Source organism: Aquarana catesbeiana, linkage group LG08, assembly GCF_042186555.1.
Source record: "Aquarana catesbeiana isolate 2022-GZ linkage group LG08, ASM4218655v1, whole genome shotgun sequence".
Taxonomy (NCBI): domain Eukaryota; kingdom Metazoa; phylum Chordata; class Amphibia; order Anura; family Ranidae; genus Aquarana; species Aquarana catesbeiana.
In genome coordinates, this window is record NC_133331.1 from 16,177,746 (window position 1) to 16,203,580 (window position 25,835).

Here is a 25,835-nt window from a genome sequence, read left to right on the forward strand (position 1 = left end):
AAGCAGAGCATGATCCCCTCCCTTCAGAGACTGGGCCGCAGGGCAATATTCCAACATGATAACGACCCCAAACACACCTCCAAGACAACCACTGCCTTGCTAAAGAAGCTGAGGGTAAAGGTGATGGACTGGCCAAGCATGTCTCCAGACCTAAACCCTATTGATCATCTGTGGGACATCCTCAAACGGAAGGTGGAGGAGTGCAAGGTCTCTAACATCCACCAGCTCTGTGATGTCATCATGGAGGAGGGGAAGAGGACTCCAGTGGTAACCTGTGAAGCTCTGGTGACCTCCATGCCCAAGAGGGTTAAGGCAGTGCTGGAAAATAATGGTGGCCACACAAAATATTGACACTTTGGGTCCAATTTGGACATTTTCACTTAGGGGTGTACTCACTTTTGTTGCCAGCGGTTTAGACATTAATGGCTGTGTGTTGAGTTATTTTGAGGGGGCAGCAAATTTACACTGTTAAGCTCGGTTCACACATGGGCGGCACGACTTGCAGGTCGCCTCAGCGAGGCGACCTGCAAACGACTGCCGGGGCGACTTGCGAGACGACTTCTGCATAGAAGTCTATGCAAGTCGCCCCAAGTCGCCCCCAAAGTAATACAGGAACCTTTTTCTAAGTCGGAGCGACTTGCGTCGCTCCGATTAGAACGGTTCCATAGCACAGAACGGGAGGCGACTTGTCAGGCGACTAGGTCGCCTGACAAGTCGCCCCAGTGTGAACCGAGGCTTATACAAGCTGTACACTCACTACTTTACATTGTAGCAAAGTGTCATTTCTTCAGTGTTGTCACATGAAAAGATAGAAGAAAATATTTACAAAAATGTGAGGGGTGTACTCACTTTTGTGAGATACTGTATAGGTGGAATGGACCCGTGTATTGTGTGATGTTGTGGGGGATGTATATGTGGGACGGACCTGTGTATTGTGTGATGTTGTGGGGGATGTATATGTGGGACGGACCTGTGTATTGTGTGATGTTGTGGGGGATGTATATGTGGGACGGACCTGTGTATTGTGTGATGTTGTGGGGGATGTATATGTGGGACGGACCTGTGTATTGTGTGATGTTGTGGGGATGTATATGTGGGACGGACCTGTGTATTGTGTGATGTTGTGGGGGATGTATATGTGGGACGGACCCGTGTATTGTGTGATGTTTGGGGGATGTATATGTGAGACGGACCCGTGTATTGTGTGATGTTTGGGGGATGTATATGTGGGACGGACCTGTGTATTGTGTGATGTTGTGGGGGATGTATATGTGGGACGGACCTGTGTATTGTGTGATGTTGTGGGGGATGTATATGTGGGATGGACCTGTGTATTGTGTGATGTTGTGGGGGATGTATATGTGGGATGGACCTGTGTATTGTGTGATGATCATGGGATGTATATGTGAGACGGACCCGTGTATTGTGTGATGTTGTGGGGGATGTATATGTGGGACGGACCCGTGTATTGTGTGATGTTGTGGGGATGTATATGTGGGACGGACCTGTGTATTGTGTGATGTTGTGGGGGATGTATATGTGGGACGGACCTGTGTATTGTGTGTTGTTGTGGGGGATGTATATGTGGGACGGACCCGTGTATAGTGTGATGTTGTGGGGGATGTATATGTGGGACGGTCCCGTGTATTGTGTGATGTTGTGGGGGATGTATATGTGGGACGGACCCGTGTATTGTGTGATGTTGTGGGGGATGTATATGTGGGACGGACCCGTGTATTGTGTGATGTTGTGGGGGATGTATATGTGGGACGGACCCGTGTATTGTGTGATGTTGTGGGGGATGTATATGTGGGACGGACCCGTGTATTGTGTGATGTTGTGGGGGATGTATTTGTGGGACGGACCCATGTATTGTGTGATGTTGTGGGGGATGTATATGTGGGACGGACCCGTGTATTGTGTGATGTTGTGGGGGATGTATATGTGGGACGGACCCGTGTATTGTGTGTTGTTGTGGGGGATGTATATGTGGGACGGACCCGTGTATTGTGTGTTGTTGTGGGGGATGTATATGTGGGACGGACCCGTGTATTGTGTGATGTTGTGGGGGATGTATATGTGGGATGGACCCGTGTATTGTGTGATGTTGTGGGGGATGTATATGTGGGACGGACCTGTGTATTGTGTGATGTTGTGGGGATGTATATGTGGGACGGACCCGTGTATTGTGTGATGTTGTGGGGATGTATATGTGGGACGGACCTGTGTATTGTGTGATGTTGTGGGGGATGTATATGTGGGACGGACCTGTGTATAGTGTGATGTTGTGGGGGATGTATTTGTGGGACGGACCCGTGTATTGTGTGATGTTGTGGGGGATGTATATGTGGGACGGACCCGTGTATTGTGTGTTGTTGTGGGGGATGTATATGTGGGACGGACCCGTGTATTGTGTGATGTTGTGGGGGATGTATATGTGGGACGGACCTGTGTATTGTGTGATGTTGTGGGGGATGTATATGTGGGACGGACCTGTGTATTGTGTGATGTTGTGGGGGATGTATATGTGGGACGGACCTGTGTATTGTGTGTTGTTGTGGGGAATGTATATGTGGGACGGACCCGTGTATTGTGTGATGTTGTGGGGGATGTATATGTGGGACGGACCTGTGTATTGTGTGATGTTGTGGGGGATGTATATGTGGGACGGACCTGTGTATTGTGTGTTGTTGTGGGGGATGTATTTGTGGGACGGACCTGTGTATTGAGTGATGTTGTGGGGGATGTATATGTGGGACGGACCTGTGTATTGTTGTGGGGGATGTATATGTGGGATGGACCTGTGTATTGTGTGATGTTGTGGGGGATGTATATGTGGGACGGACCCGTGTATTGTGTGATGTTGTGGGGGATGTATTTGTGGGACGGACCTGTGTATTCTCCCAGCCACATGTTGGACGGGTTCAGACTGTAGAAGTGGCAGTTCTCAGTAAACCTGTCTGGGAGTTATTTGCAGGCCGGGAACATTGTATAGCGGAAGGTTCGGCCGTTGGACCTCATATTTGGTTGTAGCTTTCATGGCACAAACAATAACTACCGATACCGACAGGCCACGGCGTTCACATTCTTCACCACATAGAAGCCAATGCTGAGAGGAGGGATGGCGATGGTACGCCCGGGCCGCAGCTGTCTGGGTTTGAAGTCCGGGAGGGTCCCATCGTCCACCATCACCAGGGACTGTCCATTCAGATGTACTGACCTGCCATAGAGACACACATATTGTCATTGTTAATATCGGGATCTGTATACGGGACAAGTACAAATCACACTTATAAATCACCAACATGGAGCGTGGACAATCATGGCGGAGGCGTTATTTAAAGGGCCTCTATCTGTGTGATGTGCAGGATTGTAGTTCCATCAAGTCAGCACAAGGGGGAGTTGGTGCAGCTGGATGGCACCAAAATAGATTTTGCATTCTCCCCTCTTCATGTTTGATTTTTTTCTTCTGATAAGAGTAATATATCATTTCGAACAATGCTGAAGTGATTATCTACTTCACCTGTCAGATGCTTAAAGCCCGACTCTGGTTGCCTTGAAGAACAGTAGCCAGCCATTCCTAACAAACATGGAAGTTCTTGCTGCAATACTCACCTCCTGTCCAGAGCAGTCCCCTGCAGACTCACCACCCTGAGATCCAGCACCACTTTTCTTCTGGGCTGCATGACACCCATCTACATCATTCAACTCAACTACAGTGTAGAGCCCATAGCCCTGCATTGGAGGCAAAGACGAAGGATGTCTGGGGATAGTTCACTGAAGTATAGAGGAGAAGAAGAGGGTGCCCTCTGCTGGGGGGGGGAGAGCGCCCTCCGCTGGGGGGGGAGAAGAGGAGAATGCCCTCTGCCAGGGGGAGAAGAGGAGTGTGCCCTCTGCCAGGGGGAGAAGAGGAGAGTGCCCTCTGCTGGGGGGGAGAAGAGGAGAGCACCCTCTGCCAGGGGTAGGGGGGGAGAAGAGGAGAGTGCCCTCTGCTGGGGGGAGAAGAGGAAAGTGCCCTCTGCCGGGGGGAGAGGAGAAGTGCACCCTCTGCTGGGGGAGAAGAGGAGAGCTCCTTCTGCCAGGGGGAGAAGAGGAGATTGTCCTCTGCCATGGGGAGAAGAGAACGTCTTCTGCTGGGGGGGGAGAAGAGGAGAGTGTCCTCTGCTGGGGGGAGAAGAGGTGAACGCCCTCTGCTTGTGGGAGAAAAGGAGTACGTCCTCTGCTGAGGGGAGAAGAGTAGAGTGTTCACTGCCGGGGGAAGAAGAGGAGAGCGTCCTCTGCATGGGAGGAGGGGAGAGGGGACAAGAGCACCCTCTGGCAGAAGAGGAGAATGCCTTCTGCTGGGGGGAAAAGAGGAGAATGCCCTATGTCGGGGGGAGAAGTGGAGACTACCCTCTGCTGGGGGGAGATGAGAAGAGTGTCCTCTACTGGGGGAAGAAGAGAAGAGTGTCCTCTGCTGGGGGGGAGCAGAGGAGAATGCCCCCTGGGGGAGCAGAGGAGAGCACCCTCTGCCGGGGGGGGGGGGAGAAGAAGAGAGTGCCCTCTGCCCGGGGGGTGGGAGAAGAGGAGATCGCCCTCTGCCGTGGGGGAAAATAGTAGAGCCTCCTCTGACGGGGCGGAGAAGAGAAGAACGCCTTCTGCTGGGGGGAAAAGAGGAGAGCGTCCTCTGCCGGGGGAGAAGAGTAGAGCGGCCACTGCCGGGGGAAGAAGAGAAGAGCGTCCTCTGCTGGGGGGAAGCAGAGGAGAATGCCCCCTGGGGGAGCAGAGGAGAAGGCCCTCTGAAGGGGGGAGAGAGAAGAGGAGAACGCCCTATGCCGGGGGGAGAAGAGGAGAGCATCTTCTGTCGGGGGGAGAAGAGGAGAGTGTCCTCTGCTGGGAGGAGAAGAGGAGAACGTCCTCTGCCGGGAGGAGAAGAGGAGAATGCCCTCTGCTGGGAGGGGGAGAGGAAGAGAGCGCCCTCTGCCGGGGGGAGAAGAGGTGAGAGCAATCTGCCAGGGGGAGAGGAGTAGAGCGCCCTCTGCCGGGGAGAGAAGAGGTGAGAGTCCTCTTCCAGGGGGGAGGGGAGGAGAGCGCCCTCAGCCGGGAGAGAAGAGGAGAGCGTCCTCTGCCAGGGGAGAAGAGGAGACTGTCCTCTGCTGGGGGAAGAAAAGGAGAGCACCCTCTACCGGGGGGAGAAGAGGAGGACGCCCTCTGCTGGGGAGAGAAGAGGAGAGCGCCCTTAGCCGGGGCGAGAAAAGGTGAGAGCCCTCTGCCAGGGGGAGAGGAGGAGAGTGCCCTCTGCCATGGTAAGAAGAGGAGAGTGCCCTCTGCTGGAGGGAGAAGAGGAGAATGCCCTCTGCTGGAGGGAGAAGAGGAGAACGCCTTCTGCCGGGGGAAGAAGAGGAAAACTTCCTCTGCCAGGGGAGAAGAGTGTCCTCTGCCAGGGGGAGAAGAGGACAGCTCCCTCTGCAGAGGGGGAAAAGAGGAGAGCGCCCTCTGCCGGGGGGAGAAGAGGAGAGCGTCCTCTGCCAGGGGGAGAAGAGAAGAGGAGAATGCCTTCTGCTGGGGGGAGAAGAGGAGAGTGTCCTCTGCCGGGGGGGAGAAGTGGAGAGTGTCCTCTTCTGGGGGGGAGAAGAGGAGAGCGTCCTCTGCTGGGGGAGAAGAGTAGAGTGTCCACTGCCGGGAGGAGAAGTGGAGAATGCCCTCTGCCGGGGGGGAGAAGAAGAGACTACCCTCACCTGGGGGGGGGGGGGGAGAGCATCCAGAGCCAGGAGGAGAAGAGGAGAATGCCCTTTGCCGGGGGAGAGGAAGAGAGTGCCCTTTGCCGGGGGAGAGGAGGTGAGAGCAATCTGCAAGGGGGAGAGGAGTAGAGCGCCTTCTGCCGGGTGGAGAAGAGGTTAGTGTCCTCTGCCAGGGGGAGAAGAGGAGAGCTTCCTCTGCCAGGGGAGAAGAGGAGAGCGCCCTCTGCTGGAGGGAGAAGAGGAGAACGCCTTCTGCCGGGGGGAGAAGAGGAGAACTTCCTCTGCCAGGGGAGAAGAGTGTCCTCTGCCAGGGGGAGAATAGGACAGCTCCCTCTGCTGAGGGGGAAAAGAGGAGAGTACCCTCTGCCAGGTGGAGAAGAGGAGAGCGTCCTCTGCCAGGGGGAGAAGAGAAGAGGAGAATGCCTTCTGCTGGGGGGAGAAGAGGAGAGTGTCCTCTGTCGGGGGGAGAAGTGTAGACTACCCTCTTCTGGGGGGGAGAAGAGGAGAGCGTCCTCTGCTGGGGGAGAAGAGTAGAGTGTCCACTGCCGGGAGGAGAAGCGGAGAATGCCCTCTGCCGGGGGGAGAGGAAGAGAGTGCCCTCTGCGGGGGGGAGAGGAAGAGAGTGCCCTCTGCCACGGGAAGAAGAAGAGACTACCCTCACCTGGGGGAGGGGGGGGAGGAGAGCGTCCACAGCCAGGAGGAGAAGAGGAGAATGCCCTCTGCCGAGGGGGAGAGGAAGAGAGTGCCCTTTGCCGGGGGAGAGGAGGTGAGAGCAATCTGCAAGTGGGAGAGGAGTAGAGCGCCTTCTGCCGGGTGGAGAAGAGGTTAGTGTCCTCTGCCAGGGGAGAAGAGGAGAGCGCCCTCTGCTGATGGGGAAAAGAGGAGACCACCCTCTGCCAGGGGGAGAAAGGGAGAGCATCCTCTGCCATGGTGAGAAGAGGAGAGCGCCCTCTGCTGGAGGGAGAAGAGGAGAACGCCTTCTGCCGGGGGGAGAAGAGGAGAACTTCCTCTGCCAGGGGAGAAGAGTGTCCTCTGCCAGGGGGAGAATAGGACAGCTCCCTCTGCTGAGGGGGAAAAGAGGAGAGTACCCTCTGCCGGGGGGAGAAGAGGAGAGTGTCCTCTGCCAGGGGGAGAAGAGAAGAATGCCTTCTGCTGGGGGGGGGGGGAGAGGAGACTACCCTCTGCTGGGGGGGAGAAGTGGAGAATGCCCTCTGCCAGGGGGGAGAGAAAGAGAGTGACCTCTGCCGGGGGAGAGGAGGTGAGAGGAATCTGTAAGGGGGAGAGAAGTAGAGCACCCTCTGCCGGGGGGGGGGGAAGAGGTGAGTGTCCTCTGCCAGGGGGAGAGGAGGAGAGCGCCCTTAGCCGGGGGGAGAAGAGGAGAGCGTCCTCTGCCAGGGGAGAAGAGGAGAGCGCCCTCTGCTGAAGGGGAAAAGAGGAGACCGCCCTCTGCCTGGGGGAGAAGAGGAGAGCATCCTCTGCCAGGGAGAGAAGAGGAGACCACCCTCTGCTGGGGGAAGAAGAGGAGAGCGCCCTCTGCCAGGAGGAAGAAATGGAGAGCACCCTCTGCTGGGGGGAGAAGAGGAGAATGCCCCCTGCCGGTGGAAGAAGAGGAGAGCGCCCTTAGCTGGGGGAAGATAAAGGTGAGAGCCCTCTGCCAGGAGGAGAGGAGGAAAAAGCCCTTTGCCATGGGGAGAAGAGGAGAGCGCCCTTGCTGGGGGGAGAAGAGGAGAACTTCCTCTGCCAGGGGGAGAAGAGGACAGCTCCCTCTGCCAGGGGGAGAAGAGGAGAGCGCCCTCTGCCAGAGGGCGAAGAGGAGAGCGCCCTCTGCCAGGGGGAGAAGAGGAGAGTGTCCTCTGCCAGGGGGAGAAGAGGAGAACGCCTTCTGCTGGGGGGAGAAGAGGAGAGTGTCCTCTGCCGGGGGGAGAAGACGAGAACACCCTCTGCTGGGGGGAGCAGAGGAGAACGCAATCTGCCGGGGGTGAGGAGAGGAGAGCACCCTCTGTCGGGGGGACAAGAGGAGAGCATCCTCTGCCAGGAGGGGAGCAAAGGAGACTGCCCTCTGCAGGGAGGAGGAGAGGAGAGCACCCTCTGTCGCGGGAAGAAGAGGAGAACGCCCCCTGCCGGAGGAAGGGGAGAACGTCCTCTGCTGGGGGAAAAGTGGAGACTGCCCTATACCGGGGGAGGGGGGGGGAAAGCAGAGCGCCCTCTGCTGGGGGAGAAGAGGAGAGCATCCTCTGCCAGGAGGAGAATGCCCTCTGCCAGGGGGGAGGGTAGGGAGAGAGCGCCCTCTGCCAGGGGGAAAAGCGGTGAGAGCCCTCTGCCAGGGGGAGAGGAGGAGAGCGCCCTCAGCTGGGGGGAGAAGAGGAGAGCGTCCTCTGCTGAAGGGGAAAAGAGGAGACCGCCCTCTGCCACGGGGAGAAGAGGAGAGCGTCCTCTGCCAGGGGGAGAAGAGGAGAGAGTCCTCTGCCAGGGGGAGAAGAGGAGAGTGTCCCGTCCCAGGAGGAGAAGAGGAGAGTGCCCTCTGCTGGAGGGAGAAGAGGAGACCGCCCTCTGCTGGGAGGAGAAGAGGTGAGTGTCCTCTGTCGGGGGGGGGAGGGGAGAAGAGTAGAGAGAATCCACTGCTAGGGAAAGAAGAGGAGAGCGCCCTCTGCTGGGGGGAGAAGAGTAGAGCGTCCTCTGCCAGGGGGAGAGGAGAACGCCCTCTGCTGGGGGGAGAAGAGGATTCTAATAAAGTTACATTGACAGAAGACATCCAACAGTTCCACTGATCATTGCTGACATTGTAAGTGATGACATCATAGGGGGAGTTCCTGTGAAAATGACAATAAAACGCTGTGTAGCGCAGCATAGATCAGGCTTCATTACATGGCGGATAGTGGTCCAGCCCCGGACCGAGTGACATTCCCGTCCAGACCGCCAGCCTGCAGTGCTAGATACCCGCTGCACCATCGTCATCCTGCTGGGGACATTTGAACTGTTGGGCACTCTAATGGGGACACCTGATGTAAATGGGCACTCTGATGGGCACACTTGATGTAAAGGGGCACTCTGAACCCAGTAGATTCACCTCCAACCCAATAGATTCCCCTGCAGTGTTTTTTTTTCTGCCACTAGATGTCCTCAGTCTGATGGCCGGCATAGTTCAATCCACTTCCTCTGAGCCCAGGTTGTCCTGGACCCACCCAGAACCTGTGACTGGTCAGTGAAAAGAGAAGTAGCATGGTGATGAGCTCATCTCTCTGTCGCTCTGCTCTCTTCTCTGATCAGCATGCTTCTTGTCAGCACATGACCGGTACAGGGACTGCAAGTAGCTGAAACCAGGCCACATTCAGGGACTTACACTGCTTGTGTTTCATGAATATATTTCATGATGTTTAAATAATTACTGTCTTTTCTATCTGCCCAAAGTCAGCTTTAAAGTCTAAAGTCTAAACTAAAGGCAAAACTTTTTTCCCCATTTTGGATTATTTTGGCCATCTGTGTCCCATTGGGGAAATTTCCTCCCACTTCCTGTCCCACAGCCAAACAGGAAGTGAGAGGAAAGCCCTGCAAAGTGAGGGAACCCCTGGTCATCACCAAAACTAGTGTCACTATTGGAGAATTCCCCCTCTATTCCTGTTCGGTGACAACCCACAATTTGGGATTTTCTTTCACTCTTGGTGATAACAGTAACAAATAGTGAAGGTGAAAATCCCTAATGGGGACACAGACAGCAATAAAAACCTGACAGGGGATCTTGTTCCCTCTCCTCTTTATCCAAAATGAAAAAAAGCTTTTACTTATAGTTTTTACTACTTTTTTATTATTATATTTTCTTTGTTTACTTTTATACTTTTTAATTATATGCGCCTTTAACCGAAAAATAGTTTTGATTTAGTTGCAGGAGTTGTACCTGAGAGATCTGGGTATTGTGAGACAGGGAGCAGTCACTTATAGAGAAACAATCCCAGAGAACCCAGAGATCAGAGAACCCAGAGATCAGAGAACCCAGAGATCAGGGAACCCAGAGATCAGGGAACCCAGAGATCAGAGAACCCAGAGATCAGAGAACCCAGAGATCAGGGAACCCAGAGATCAGGGAACCCAGAGATCAGGGAACCCAGAGATCAGAGAACCCAGAGATCAGAGAACCCAGAGATCAGAGAATCCAGAGATCAGAGAACCCAGAGATCAGAGAATCCAGAGATCAGAGAACCCAGAGATCAGGGAACCCAGAGATCAGAGAACCCAGAGATCAGAGAACCCAGAGATCAGGGAACCCAGAGATCAGAGAACCCAGAGATCAGAGAACCCAGAGATCGGAGAATCCAGAGATCAGAGAACCCAGAGATCAGAGAATCCAGAGATCAGAGAACCCAGAGATCAGAGAATCTAAAAATCCAAATCAATCCTAGTAGTCAGAGTTCTAATTTCAGGAATTATAATCAGAATGGAAGAAAAAGTAAAAGAGTGAAAAATTTGAAAAGAAAAAAATTGTAAAATTGTAATTGGTATGAGGAGCGGCAGCCTCCCTAATGGGGACACAGACAGCAATAAAAACTGACAGGGGCTCTAATCCATCTCCACCCCACTCCATCCAAAACTGAAAACCCTTTACTTTTACTTTTTTTTTACTTTAGATCTTCCTTTTTTAATTTTTTTTTTTTTTACTTTAATTTTATACTTTTTACTTAAACTTTTACTTGAACTCTCAGTGATAAGAGTAAACAGGACAAATAGAGAGGGTGAATTTCCCTAATGGGGACACAGACAGAAATAAAAAACTGACAGGGGTTCTAATCCATCTCCACCCCCACTCCATCCAAAACTGAAAAGCCTTTACTTTTTTTTTTACTTTAGATATTCCTTTTTTCTTTCCTTTTATTTATTTTTTATTTTTTTATTTTTTACGTTTATACTTTTTACTTAAACTTTTACACAAACTCTCAGTGATAAGAGTAAACAGGACAGATAGAGAGGGTGAATTTCCCTAATGTGGACACAGACAGAAATAAAAACTGACAGGGGGGTCTAATCCTTCTCCACCCCACTCCATCCAAAACTTAAAAGCCTTTACTTTTACTGATAGTTTTTCCTTATTTTTTACTTTTTTTTTACTTTACTTTTATACTTTTTACTTATACTTTTACTTTCATTCTCAGTAAAAACAGTAAACAGGACAAATAGAGAGGGTGAATGTCCCTGATGGGGACACAGACAGCCAAAAAAAACAAAAAAAAAACCTAACAGGGGTTCTAATCCCTCTCCTCTTCACCCAAAATTAAAAAAGCCTTTACTTTTTACTTTCAGATTTTCATTTATTTATTTATGTTCTCCTTTTTTTTTTTTTTTTTTTTTTACTTTTATACTTTTTGCTTATACTTTTACTTGAAGTTTCAGTGATGACATAAAAACAGGACAAATAGACAGGGCGAATCTCCCTAATGGGGAATAAAACCTGACTAGGGGGTCTAATCCCTCTCCTCTTCATCTAAAACTAAAAAAAAAGCCTTTTACTTTTACTTATAGTTTTCCCTTTTTTTTTCTTTTTCTTTTTTTTTTTACTTTACTTTTATACTTTTTACTTATAGCTTTACTTGAACTTTCAGTGATAACAGTAAACAGGACAAGTAGAGAGGGTGGATTCCCCCTAATGGGGACAGAGGCCATGATACAAATCTGACAGGGGTTCTAATCTATCTCCACTCCATCCAAAACTAAAACAGCCTTTACTTTTACTTACAGGTTTTCCCTTTTTCTTTTTTTCTTTTTTCTTTTTACCTTTTTTTTTACATTTTTTTATTTCCTTATCATTTTTACTTAAACGAAAAAAAAAATGCCTTTACTTAGTGTTTACTTTTTTTTTTTTTTTTCTTTTTTTTTACATTTTCCCTTCTTTATTTTTTACTTTATTTTTTACTTTACTTATATACCTTTTATGTATACTTTTACTTGAACTTTCAGTGATAACAGTAAACAGGACAAATAGAGAGGGTGAATCTCCCTAATGGGGAATAAAACCTGACTGGGAGTCTAATCCCTCTCCTCTTCATCTAAAACTAAAAAAAAGCCTTTTCCTGACAGACTCCATGGCAGCCTACGTATGGGTTAATCCCGCCTCTCATACCTCATAGGACCCCACTCCCATAAATCTTTGCTTCAAGACAGAGACTGTGTTCCTTTTTTGTCCTCCTCCTAGGACCAAGGTGTATCTCTTACCTTATGAAGTTTTGTTGATCCAGTCCTGGTGGTTCGCACGCGTTTGATGATGGCGGTGTCTTATTGGAGTCCAGCTTCCCCAGCTATTAGCAGGGCGGACATACGGGGTTCACTCTGATGCCTGGAAGAGCTGATTATACCGGCCATTGGCTGGGAAGCGGCATCTTGGCCAATCGTCCCAGCTATTAGCGGGAGGCCTCCTTCATTATGTCCCCGGTCGTGCGGTGAGCGCTCCTCTTGCTCCCATTTCCAGGATGGATCCCCTCAGGTGCAGTGGTAATGTATGCTCTTTGAATTGTTTTTGGCAGCCTGTTGTGTGTGTTGTTTGTCTTGAATTGCTTTTTCCTAGTGGCCATGGCGGCTGGGACGCATCTGCGTTCCAGTCTGCCGCTTCCCCGCTCCGACTGCGCAGCTGCGAAGTCTCGATTGAGATCGAGGCTTGGTTCGCGCCTGCGCAGTCCGCGCGTGATGACGGCGACTGCGCATGCGCGCGAGCGCCGTGGAGCGGCATCGGTCACAGCGTAGGGACGCTTTGGCCGCGATGACGTCATCACAGGCGGCAGATTCAAATAGCTGTCACATACAGCTATGGTTTGGGATGCTCTTTCGCTCAGGCAGCGGCTTCCCTGTGTCCATCTCTCTGGCTTCTGAGGTAAGGAGCTTTGTTTTACCTTCCTGTCTAGGTCTCTTTCTCCAAATAGGGGAAAGAGAAAGTGAAAGTATACTTAGTTAGTTATTGTCTTTCTTATTGATTGTGTTTGCAGTCCTTTGTTTCTGTCGCCATGGATGTCTCACCGCCCCCTAGTGGCCAACCCTTACACCGCAGGTAGGATGAAGTATTTTTATTTTCATTCTGCCTGTATTGTGTGGGGTACTATTTAGGAACAAAGTATTCTTTTCTCCCCCTTTCAGCCCTTCTAGATCTGAACCACAGCTATCGGTACATAAAGAAAAAGACCAGTCTAGGTCTCATCATCACCAGTCTACGTCGGGTTCTAGACGTACTAGGTCATCTTCCAGACACCGCAAAGAGGGGTCAAGGTCTAAATCTAGCCATCATTCCCCCCGCCATTCCAGCCGCCCTGAGAGGAAAGTTTGCTGGGGATGTAAAACTCAGGTCCCAGAGGGTAAATCTCTCTGTGAGTTGTGCTTTTCGAGAGCCACGAAGGAAAGAGGAGCTGAGGTCCAGCAAGTGGAGGCTCTGGTCAGGAAAGTGGTTCAAGAATCTCTTAACAAAGCAGATTTTGACCGGGCAGTAATTCCTCCTTCTGTTATAGCTCCAGTTGCTGAAGAGATTGAGTCCGAAGTTCCAGGCCCATCTCATCATAGTCTCTCTTTTAGCGGTTCCTCGGACAGCGAAGCAGAGATAATTGAACCTGGTGCAGGTTTTGACTTTTCCCTGGTTCCCCAATTGGTCAGAGCGGTTAAAGACGCATTGAGATGGGAGGAACCAGTAGAAGCACCCTCTAAACAGAGGAAATACTTTAAGCACCTTAAGAAGGATCGCCCGAACTTCCCCTTCCTGGGTGAACTGGGTGAAATTATCTCGGATGAATGGGGTAAAGTTGATAGGAAAAACTCTTTAATTTCCAAGATTGCAAAGATGTATCCTTTCAAGAATGATGAAGTAAAACATCTTGAATCAGCCCCCCTTGTCGATGCAGCTCTCATGAGGCTGGTGAGACATGTTACGCTCCCTCTAGAGGATACCGTCTCTTTCAAGGATGGTCTGGAGAGGAAGATTGATACGGACCTAAAACGTATCTATATCACGGCGGGGATGGCTTGTAAACCGGCTCTGGCCCTCGCAGCTTTGTCAAAAGCTATGGAGTCTTGGACGGATGATGTGGGTGCAGCCCTAGGAAGTGTGTCTGAGAACTTATTCAAGAGCTCTCCAATACATGAGCTGAAGCTGGCTTCGGTCTTCCTGGGAGAAGCATCCATCGACATTATTCGCCTCATTGCACGTGTCATGCTTTCATCAGTTACAGCAAAACGTGCCCTCTGGTTACGCCCATGGGTCGCAGACCCTGCCTCTAAACAGGCCTGGTGCAGGATTCCTTTCGAAGGCTCCTCACTCTTTGGAAATAAACTGGATTCTGCTATCTCCCGTGCTACTGGGGGCAAGTCAGGATTCTTACCCCAGGACCGTCGTATCCTTAACCAAAGAAGGACTCAACCTAGGCAAGAGCCAGAACGCGCTAGAGATGCTCGTCGCTACAGACCTGGTCGGGAGTTTAGGAAAAACTGGAGGAGAGGCCAGCCTTCAGGCCAAAAATCCTCAAAGTCAGCCCCGTCAAGTGGTCGGGAGACTTCCAAGTCCTTTTGATACGACGCCTGTCCAGGTAGTGCAAGTAGGGGCTCGTTTACTCCGGTATCAGCACGTCTGGGCAGCCTCGATTCAAGATTACTGGACCATCAAAACGGTCTCCTCAGGTCACACTTGGGTTTTCACCAATCCACCCAGTCACCGGTTTGTGCCTACGGTCCTTCCGCACTCAGAAGAAAAAAGACAAATTCTTCTATCTTATACAGACTCACTGATTGCCCAGGGGGCCGCCATTCAAGTTCCATCAGAAGAAAGGTTTCTTGGAATTTATTCCCCCCTTTTCATGGTCCTCAAAAAGACTGGCTCTTGGAGACCAGTAATCGACCTGACACATCTAAATTCCTTCATCAAGAAGGAAAAATTCAAGATGGAAACCCTGCTGACAATCCGACAAACAGTACAACCAGGAGATTGGCTGGTCTCCATAGACCTGAAAGACGCCTACTTTCATGTGCCGATCGCAAAAGATTTCCAGAGGTATCTCCGATTTGCAGTAGGCCAGAGGCATCTCCAATTCACTTGTCTCCCATTCGGGCTCACAACATCGCCTCGAGTGTTTTCGAAGCTCTTATTGGCGGTGGTAGCTCTAATCCGGGTAAAAGGCATTCGGTTACACCATTACTTGGACGACCTACTCCTACTGTCTCAGGACAGGGAACAGATATTGTCACATCGGGATCAAGTCATATCTACTCTGACGGAGTTCGGTTGGCTATTGAACAGGGAGAAAAGTCACCTAGTTCCGACACAAGCTCTAGTATTCCTCGGAGCCCTATTCAACACAGTGGAGAGCACCATCTCTCTTCCTTTGGAGAAGATTCCGGTAATTCGAGAGAGAATTCACCTAGCATTGTCAGCAACTCTCCTCAGAGCCTCTCAGTGTCTCAAAATAATCGGCACTATGGTAGCCACAGCCCCCATGGTGAGGTGGGCGCAGTGGAGAATGCGGCCCTTTCAGAAGGGTTTTCTCCAGCAATGGGATCCAGGGTCTCGAGACCATCTGGTGCGGGTAACCACCTCCATACGGGAGGGCCTCCCCTGGTGGCTGCTACGGAAGAACCTCCTCAATTGTCACTCCATAGCACCTGTTTCCTGGATTACAGTGACAACGGATGCGAGCAACAGAGGATGGGGCGCTCTCTGTCTGACGGAAATAGCCCAAGGCAGGTGGGACTTCCCATCCCAAGGTATAGTCTCAAATGTCCTGGAGCTCAGAGCTGCCTTCCGTGCCCTTCAAGCCTTTCTCCATCTGATATCAGGAGCCTCAGTCCTCCTGAGACTGGACAACACGACCGCAGTGTCATACATCAAGAGACAGGGGGGCACCCGCAGTCTCTCCTTACTGAGGGAAGTAAGCCCGATCATGTCCTGGGCCCAGACGAACTTAACAAATCTATCCGCTGTTTATCTCCCAGGAATTCAAAATGTCCAAGCAGACTTCCTTTCAAGAGTCACCCTGGACAACAACGAGTGGTCCCTCCACACCGAAGTTTTCGATTGGCTCCTGTCTCTAGGGATGATGCCGGAAGTGGACCTGTTCGCATCCCCATGCAATTTCAAGCTGGGAAAATATTACACGAGGTGTCGTTGTCCCCAGGCCTTCGGAGTGGATGCCCTGACGGACCAGTGGAAATTCCACAGGGCCTATGCCTTTCCCCCAGTTCCAGTCATTCTTCGTTTCCTTTCGAGGCTCAGGTGGGAGAATGTCGAGGTGCTGGCAGTTGTTCCGTTCTGGCCCAACAGGCCATGGTTTCCTCTCCTGATGCAGCTCAGTTACCGAGAGCCGGTCCCTCTCCCGTCCAGACCAGATCTCCTGCTGCAGGGAGCGTCTCTTCACCCTTGTCCATCCCAGCTCCATCTGATGGCTTGGTGGTTGAGAGGAGAAGGTTGGAAGCACTAGGTTGTCCAAGTACAGCTATTGCTACATTGTTGAATGCCAGAAGAGCGGGCACCAACAGAGTGTATCAGAGGATTTGGGCGAAGTTTGCGGACTATGTGATTTCCACCAATGGATCCTGTAGTAATCCAAGGATTCAGGACATTCTAGGTTTTCTACAAACTGGCCTGGATCTGTCCCTATCGGTGAGTTCCTTGCGGGTCCAGATTTCTGCAATCTCAGCCTTTACAGGCATATCATGGGCCAGACACCCCCTTACAAGGCAGTTCTTTAAGGGAGCAATGAGGCTTAGGCCTCAGAAAAGACCAAGATTCTCTAAATGGGATCTCCCTCTCGTCTTGGATTTCTTCTCAGAAAAGGAGATACGGCATATGGATCAATCATCGATTAGAGAGCTTTCTCTCAAAGTGGTCTTTCTAGTGGCCATAACATCGGCCAAGAGAGTTTCTGAAATCGGATCCCTAGGATACAAAGAACCTTTCCTTACCTTCTTCCCAGATCGTGTAGTCTTGATCCCCATGTTAGGATCGAATCCAAAAGTAACAACCATCTTCCATGAAAATCAGGAGATTGTCCTCCCTACTTTCAGATCCACTGAGGACTCTGATGTTCACCCTCTAGATGTTGGGCAGATTCTGAAGCAATACCTAGAAGCCACTGCTTCTTTCCGCCAGTCTGATCATCTGTTTGTACTTTTTCACGGCAAGAACAAGGGTTCACGGGCCTCCTCTAGAACCATCGCAGCATGGATCGTTCAAGCTATTCAATGGGCTTACAGGTCTAAGGGTTTGGCTCCTCCGGAGGCGGTAACCGCTCATTCTACCAGGAGCGTCTCTACATCGTGGGCAGCATCCCGACATGTGCCTCCAGACGTAATCTGTAAAGCGGCCTCATGGTCATCAATTAACACTTTTATGACACACTATTGTGTAGAACCGGCTTCTTTGTCTACGGTTAACTTTGGTTTGCACGTATTATCTGTTGATGGTGCCAATTAAACCTTTTTTTCTTTAAACCAGCAATTGCCCACCCGGGTGTGTATGGCTAGTTATTTCCCATACGTAGGCTGCCATGGAGTCTGTCAGGAAAACGGAAAATTTATATCAAATACTTACCGTAATTTTCCTTTCCTGATGGACTCCATGGCAGCAGGAGTTCCCTCCCAGTTGCTGGAGTAGGCTAAGTTACGGAACACAGTCTCTGTCTTGAAGCAAAGATTTATGGGAGTGGGGTCCTATGAGGTATGAGAGGCGGGATTAACCCATACGTAGGCTGCCATGGAGTCCATCAGGAAAGGAAAATTACGGTAAGTATTTGATATAAATTTTCCGTTTTACTTTTACTTATAGTTTTGACCTTTTTTTTTTCTTTTTCTTTTTTTTCACTTTACTTTTAAACTTTTTACTTAGAGTTTAACTTGAACTTTCAGTGATAACAGTAAATAGGACAAATAGAGAGGGTGGATCCCCCTAATGGGGAATAAAACCTGACCGGGTGTCTAATCCCTTTCCTCTTCATCTAAAACTAAAAAAAAAAGCTGTTTAATTTTACTTATAGTTTTTACCTTCTTTTTTTTTACTTTACTTTTATACTTTTTACTTATAGTTTTACTTGAACTTTCAGTGATAACAGTATAGAGAGGGTGGATCCCCCTAATGGGGACAGAGGCAGTGATACAAATCTGACAGGGGGTCAAATCTATCTCCACTCCATCCAAAACTAAAACAGCCTTTACTTTTACTTACAGGTTTTCCCGTTTTTCTTTTCCTTTTTTTAATTTATTATTTTTACCTTTTTTTTTAATTTTTTTATTTCCTTATAATTTTTACTTAAACGAAAAAATAATGCCTTTACTTATTGTTTACTTTTTTTTTTTTACCTTTTTTTTTTTTACATTTTTCCTTCTTTATTTTTTTACTTTATTTTTTACTTTACTTATATACCTTTTATGTATACTTTTAATTGAACTTTCAGTAATAACATTAAACAGGACAAATAGAGAGGGCAAATGGGGAATAAAACCTGACTGGGGGTCTAATCTCTCTCCTCTTCATCTAAAACTAAGAAAAAAAAACCTTTTACTTATTGTTTTTACCTTTCTTTTTTTTTTCTTTTTTTTTTTTACTTTACTTTTATACATTTTACTTATAGTTTTACTTGAACTTTCAGTGATAACAGTAAATAGGACAAATAGAGAGGGTCAGAGACAGTGATACAAATCTGACATGGGGTCTAATCTATCTCCACTCCATCCAAAATTAAAACAGCCTTTACTTTTACTTACAGGTTTTCCCTTTTCCTTTTTTTATTATTTTTTTATCTTTACCTTTTTTTTTTTTCCTTATAATTTTTACTTAAACTAAAAAAAAAATGCCTTTACTTAGTGTTTACTTTTTTATTTTTACTTTTTTAAAAAATTTTTTACATTTTTCCTTCTTTATTTTTTTACTTTATTTTGTACTTTACTTTTATACCTTTTATGTATACTTTCACTTGAACTATCAGCGATAACAGTAAACAGGACAAAGAGAGAGGATGACTCCCCCCAACGGAGGACTCTTATCTATAACTAAAATGAAAATTTTTGCCTTTGAAGGTGTGAGATGTTTGTGTTGAGTAATGAGAGGAATGAGGTTATAACACGATTGTATCTCAGTGAATCTGTTATTTCAGATGGGAAGAAGTTGCGGTGTTGAAGCCCCCGGCCGTAGCTCTGCGCTCTCTCACGCCGGCTCCTTCGGATATTCTGGGAGCGATGGATAAGTGTTTTCTACAATAAAAGGATCATGTTACCATAGCTGGTAAAAGTGTTTAACACAAAATCCAAACATGTCCAAACCTCTTGAAGATTAAGACCATTTGTTTGGAAATGTTGGAATCTCGATTTTCGAGCAATCTTTACAGAAGAGTAGAATGTTTGGGTTTGTATCCCGGTGTCTGGACGAAGAAGGAAATCTCCGGACATTAATCTAAGCCAGGACTGACACACTCAGCATTCGTCCTCCTCTCCGCTCTTCGCTCTTTAAGAGGGTCGAGGGGTAGAATTGAAAACTGTAAAAAAGCTGCGGCTTCGAGGAACGCTCAGCAATTTTACAGCTTCTTCTATTTAATACACTCCGGTAGCTTATTAAACAATACGGCTACTAAAGACTGCTGGCTTTGTCTCCATCTGTATACGGGAGGTGACGGGGCCGATGCAGGCCGTGATGGCAACCGAATTGTATTCTTTTTTTAATATTCTTCCACTAGTCTTTCAGGGCCGTGTCTGTGGACAGGCAGCACATTGATGGTGATCCGGCACACCTCTCTCAACATTTGGCAATGGCAGTGGTCACTTACACCAGTCAGCCTATGGTTTCCATATCTCATATCCACAAGCCCTCCTCCCTCCCTTTCCTTCAGTCTCCAGCGCAGGTTCCCCTACAAGCATTCTCATGGGGCCCAATGAGCGACCCAACCTACCAATACCCAATCAATGCTAATATCTCCACAACAAGATCTAGGCCCAGTAAATGATCCAACCCACCAATACCCACCCAATGCTGATATCTCCACAACAAGATCTAGGCCTGGGGAATAATCCAAATCACCAATACCCACCCAATGCTGATATCTTCACAACTAGATCTAGGCCCAATGAATGATCCAAACCACCAATACCCACCCAATGCTGATATCTCCACAACTAGATCTAGGCCCAATGAATGATCCAAACCACCAATACCCACCCAATGCTGATATCTCCACAACAAGATCTAAGGCCAATGAGCAAACAGACCAACCAGCCCATTTTCTTTTAGTAAATCAGCCCCAAAGGGGTGCAGGAAAAGAGTGACAATGCTGATAAATACATAAGAAACAACACATGTATGTGGTAATAATTGTGTAATACAGAGATCTTAGACTATATTGGGTTGATGGATGAGTCTGAGCACCATGTCCCAGCGATCAAATTATTATACAGGGAAAACAACTGTTTTAAAACAGTATTTATAAGGTGCTTAGAAATATTTAAAGTGATTGTAAAGCCATATTTAAAAAAAAAAAACAACAAACACGTTATATTTATCTACTTGGTGTAATGATTTTGTACAGAGCAGCCCCGATCCTCCTCTTCTTAGATCCCATTGCCAGTGCTCCTGGCTTCTCCCCACTACTGAGTGCCACCATAGCAAGCTACTTCCTATAGGGGCACTCGTGCAGGGTCGCTCCCACACAGTCCCGCCACCTGCTCACTGGCTGTGATTGACAGCACTGGGAGCCAATGTCTCCCGCTGCTGTATCTGAGCCAATGAAGCGGGAGAGAGCTGAGAGAGCCACTGCTCTCGTGCACAGTGCTGAATCGAATTGGGCTCAGGAAAGTATAAGAGGGGCTGGGGGAGATCCTTATCACAGAAGGTTTTTTACCTTAATGTAGAGAATATATTAAAGTAAAAAACCTTCAGCCTTCACAACCACTTTAAACCTTTAAATTGCCTTTAAAGTTAAGTTAATGTTTTAATGCTCTCAGGTATGATTAAGAGATATACAATCACTAAATTCTTATATTGTTTAAGTCCATAAGGAATATGCTGCACAAAGAATTCATCTCTGTACAACCCTTCCTCTTCGTCTTTTATCTCTCAGGCTTTTAGCATAGATTGTGTTCAGACAAACCTCCTCCGGTCAATATGCTGGCAGCCCAAATTCACTGCCAGCTTACGCCATGCTGGCCGGGGGGCACCTCCCCTCTTCTTGCTGGGTTGGGGTCTGCACAGACCTGTAAAGTGAGAAGCTCCACCATGTTTTACGCACCTTCCCTTGGCCTGTGGCCCACAACCAGAAATCAAAGAATGTCTACACCATCAGCTTTCCAACCACTTACTGAAGAACATCATGATTACCAGTCTGGCGCAACAGCTTCCCAACTTCACATTTTCTGAATGATAGTGCAGAACACATCAGTGGGGGCTCACGGAGGCATAAATGGGAAGCTGGCTGGACTTTCAGAGTTGGGGTAACTCTGAAAGTCCAGTCAGCTTCCCATTTATGCCTCCATGATCCTCCTTACTATGGGCCTCCACCTCGAGAACACAGGCTCAAAAACTACTACAAAAACACCCAGAGGGTCTTTCTAAAGGGGGTACTATCTCCTGCTTACAAATACATTCAGTGATCTATAGGGGGCAGACTTCTACTTGATGCGTTTCACAAACGCTTCCTCTGATCAAACAATAATTAATTTATTTGCTGTGCCATCCATCTCTACGACAATTAAAAAGAAGAGTCCAGAACGGCCCAACATTTCCAAACCATTTAAACAGATTTGGAAGTTTTATGCTTTATGTTCTTAAAATCCTGATTTGAAATGGTCGTGTAACAACACAGAGATCTATGAATTGAATATTTCAGTAAGCGACATCAGGATCCCTCTGGATGCACTGAGCTGAGTTCATTTCTGGGCTTTTTTTCCCAGAGAATAGATCCTCTACCCCCTTGTCCTCCCTTGTCTCCACCCCCTACCCACTGCCGAACATTGTCCCTTGGTTCCACCCCCCCTCCCTGTACTGCCCCTTTAAGAGAATACAGAACCAAGTATAATTTTGTAGTGCTAAATGTAGTGCTAAGAAAAGCAATCGAGTATGTCCTCTGCAGCCAGGAACAATAGACACCCCCAGCAACATTAAATCCCCCCAGCAACAATTGATCTACCCCAGCACCAACAGATCCACCCCAGCAACAATAGATCCACCCCAGCACCAATAGATCTACCCCAGCAACAATAGATCCACCCCAGCAACAACAGATCTCCCAGCAACTAGCATGAATAGAACCTCCAGGAGCTAGCAACAGTAGCCCCTTCCCTCAACAGTAGATCACCCCCAGCAACAATTGACCTCCAGCTACATAAGAAATAATAGACCCCCCACCAGCAATAATAGACCCCAGGCAACAATAGATTCTCCACCAGCCAGCATCAATAGACCCTCACACACTCCAGCACCCATTGCCATTACATACATTCAGTGCTGGAGATGCTGGAACTGCATTCGTTTCTGCTGAAAAAATACCCCTGGTTAAACTTAACTAGAGGCTTCCATAGTGCTGTTTATGAGTCCTATCCTAACTGATTTGCAGTAAAGACATGAGTGCAGTGAGGTGCAGAAACAGTTTACAGCTTCTAGTGCTGAACTTGTACTGGAGCTGCCACCCACACTCTACTGGAAATCAGTGCAGACTGCACACAGGCTGAATGTTACCAAAGTCCAACAAATCATAACTACCCAATGGGAAGATAACCCGACCTAGCGAACTTACAGGATGTTGCAGCGAAGAGTATAACAGGAGGTCTCGCGTGCACCGACAGCGTCTGTCTCAAGAAGTGGTCTCAAGGAGGTTGGTTTCAGACCAGTCTGGACCCAAACGGGGAAGTCTAAGGAAGGATGGCGTGTCCCTGCCCCTACACTACCACAAAATGAGCTCCAAACCTGGGAGCCAGGGGCTTTAATAAATTCTGCTTGACCCAAGATGGCCACCAGAGTCACATGGGGCAGCAACATCCATTCGGATTGCTCCCCCAGTGATCCAGGGAACCATAGAGGAATCATGTTCCTCCTGCCTTCCCCACCATCTGCAGTGCTGCTGGAGTTGAGAGTCCAGTGACAGAAATAGAACTGTATTGTCCAACTGTAAGTCCAACAAAGCACAACTACCCCGCAGGAAGATACCCCGACCGGGCGCACTCACAGTATGTTGCAGTAAAGAGAATAACAAGAGGTCTCACGTGCACCGACAGCATCTGTCTCAAGGGGCAGAATTCAGCCTGGCTAGTCTGGACCCAAACTGGTCCAGACCTGCCCCTACACTAGCCACACGCAAAATAAGTGCAGAGCCTGGGAGACAGGGTTTTAAATAAATTCTGCTTGACCCAAGATGACTTCCAGAGTCACATAGGATGGTAGCATTCAATCAGATAGCTCCCCCCAGTGACCCAGGGAGCCATAGAGGAACCAAGTTCCTCCTGACTTCCCCTCCATTTGCAATGCTGCTGCAGTTGAGCGCAACCTACCGTGGAGAAAGTAGACTGCACCTGCCTACAAACAGAGCATCTCCACCACACGTGAGCCATCTGACCTCTGCATAGAATGACTGACTCTTATGTCGTGTACACACGAGCGGAGTTTTCGACAGCAAAGGTCCGACGGAACTAATCCGCCGGACAATTCGATCGTGTGTGGGCTTCATCGGACCTTTTCTGTCGAAAAATCAGACGGACTTTAGAAATAGAACATGTTTCAAATCTTTATTAAACCCAAAAATCAGTCACCTTCATTGTATTTATAAAGTTTACTAACACAATCATCTTTTTAAAATAAAATTACTCATGAGGTTCACTTTCAGATTTTTGTGAAGTTACAAGTCCCCCAATTTCGTTCCTTTAAGCGAGAGCTTTAAAGCCGCCGTCTCAGCCCCAGCAATGTGCAATGAGCAGACAAAAGAAGAAACTCGCCACACGGCCGCTCAGCTTTTCTTTAGATTTGTGTCTCCATATGAAATGGACTTTATGAGTCTGGACTGGGATTGGGGGGCATTACTGGGCTCCCGCTAGGATCTGCTGGAAAACAGACGCGGAGGTGACGGCGCACTTGTTTACATTGTACTAAGCAGGCAGTTTACTGGCATCATAAATCCAAGGAAGTCTTATGTACACAGTCCTGGATCTGGGGGGTCTGCATATTTGAACGGTGCCAGGTTTATCATAGGTAACATATATGCCGTGCGAGTGGTTATGAGAGCCGCGAAGGCCACTTGAGATCCGCTGTGGAGACCAAGATCCGAGCTGACAGCAGGTGTGAACAATTTGGTTTATACAATCTGACCACAAACTGACCTCACTTAAAGTTAATGTTATTTCCTAGAGCAGTCATTACTCCTGTCACCCTCAGCAAAGACAAGCCATGAATCTTCTGAGGAGGCTTTGCTGTGGAATTCAGGAACGCCATCTAGAAACTGAGCATTTCTGGGAGTGAAGCCTTCTTTTTGTTGAACTTTCCAATTTTTTTATAGCCTGCAGTGCAGTGAGCAAAAACAAAACACCAAAGTCAACCAAAAAAGTGCATGTGAACACCAACACAAAGATGTGCACCAGGGTGAGTCATATGGTCTCCTCCCAAAGAGTAAGGACCCCCTCCCTGGCCTCCTGGGGTGCAGGACTCCTGACGAGGGTAAGACACACTCAAGTCCATCTAGCCAAAAGGTACTAGGTGGGGGGCTCTCCCGAAGAGGAAGGACCCTTCCCCAGCCTCCCGGGGTGCAAGACTCATGACAAGCGCAAGGCACACTCAAGTCCACCTTGCCAAAAGGCCGAAACCAACCAATAGTACTGGGTTGGGGGCTCACCCGAAGAGAAACCCCCCCAAGGCAGGGGAGGAAAGAACCTAAGGGCCATACAACCTCCCCCTAGACTTCAGGGTAGGCCCGACCCACACCCTACAATCCATGACTCAGGAAAAAGACACATGTATAAAGTGCAGCAACAAAACTTGAATCACAGAAATAAAAAAATTAACAAAGTGCCGATGCATGCACAACAACTAGACCTTGTGGCCTGGTAACAAAAAATGCCCCAATCTCAGCCAAATGTCCTGGCCCATGAGGCACAGTGCAGGAAAAGTGTCATGGCCTAGTGAAGAGAGTGAAGCCTTCTATTTAAAGTAGAAGTAAATGCAAATGTTTGAATCGTGGATGTAGTAAGAGAACGTTATAACCAACCCCCCCCCCCCCGCCAATCTATTTTATTTCCATCTGTGACCCACTTGGGAGATCTCCTTTAACTTCCTGTCCCATAGCCAAAACACAACGTGAGAGGAAATCCCTCCAATGTGCCGAAATCCCTGGCTATCACCAGAAGTGGTATCCCCGTCGGAAGATTTCTCCTCTATTCCTGCTCTGGTGACAACCCAAAATTTGGGATTTTCTTTCACTCTCTGTGATAATAGTAACAAATAGTAAGGATGAAATTCCTTAATGGGGACACAAACAGCAATAAAAACCTGACAGGGTCCCTCTCCACTCCATCCGAACCTAAAAAAAGATTTTACCCTTAGTTATACCTTAAAATTTGTTTGAGGTATGTTAGACCCTTTGTGAGTTGTTTATTCTTTGGGTGTCCCCTTTTGGGAGGATACCCCTCACTTCCTGTACCAGAGGTTACCATGACCAATAGTGAGGGGAGCCTCCCAACACAACCCCAAAAAAACATGGCGGAGGAGCCCATTTTTACAGCCGGGCCACCGTGTTACACATATGTCTTTCTGCAGCCAAAGGACAGGTCTGTAGATAAATTGATACTCTAAGAGACCCTCGTGTCTTCTGTATTTTCAGTGCTACGGGAGCCCTACATGGTGGATGCTTCGGAAGATTTCTAAGAAGCAATACAAACATAAGACTAAATTATCATGCTCCGTTTACATCTCCAGGGGTTATAATTCATAGATGATCAATAAAAACACCTTCATCGCAGTTGCTTCGGAGCTTAGAAAATGAGCAGAAGCTCTGCTGACTTGCATCATCCAATCGTGTGCGAGAAAAAATGCTGTTTTTTTATTTTCCTTGCACCCGATTGGGTACTCGTTGCAAAGTGAAGCCTTACCTCATTTACTAAGCTCTGGGGCAACTGCACTTGCAGAGGGCAAAGTGCACAGTCTATTTG

The 25,835-nt window shown here is 48.4% G+C and overlaps 1 protein-coding gene across 1 annotated transcript in view; it reads right to left on the reverse strand.

The window, feature by feature from the left end:
- Nucleotides 1-2,979: 2,979 nt before the first annotated feature.
- The window catches only part of HPSE2 (heparanase 2 (inactive)), a 329,697-nt gene continuing 306,841 nt past the window's right edge, over nt 2,980-25,835 (reverse strand). Inside the window, exon 12 of the mRNA XM_073595103.1 lies at nt 2,980-3,220. Within this exon, the coding sequence (XP_073451204.1) occupies nt 3,055-3,220 (166 nt within the window). The 3' untranslated portion in view covers nt 2,980-3,054. The remainder of the gene's footprint in view (nt 3,221-25,835) is intronic.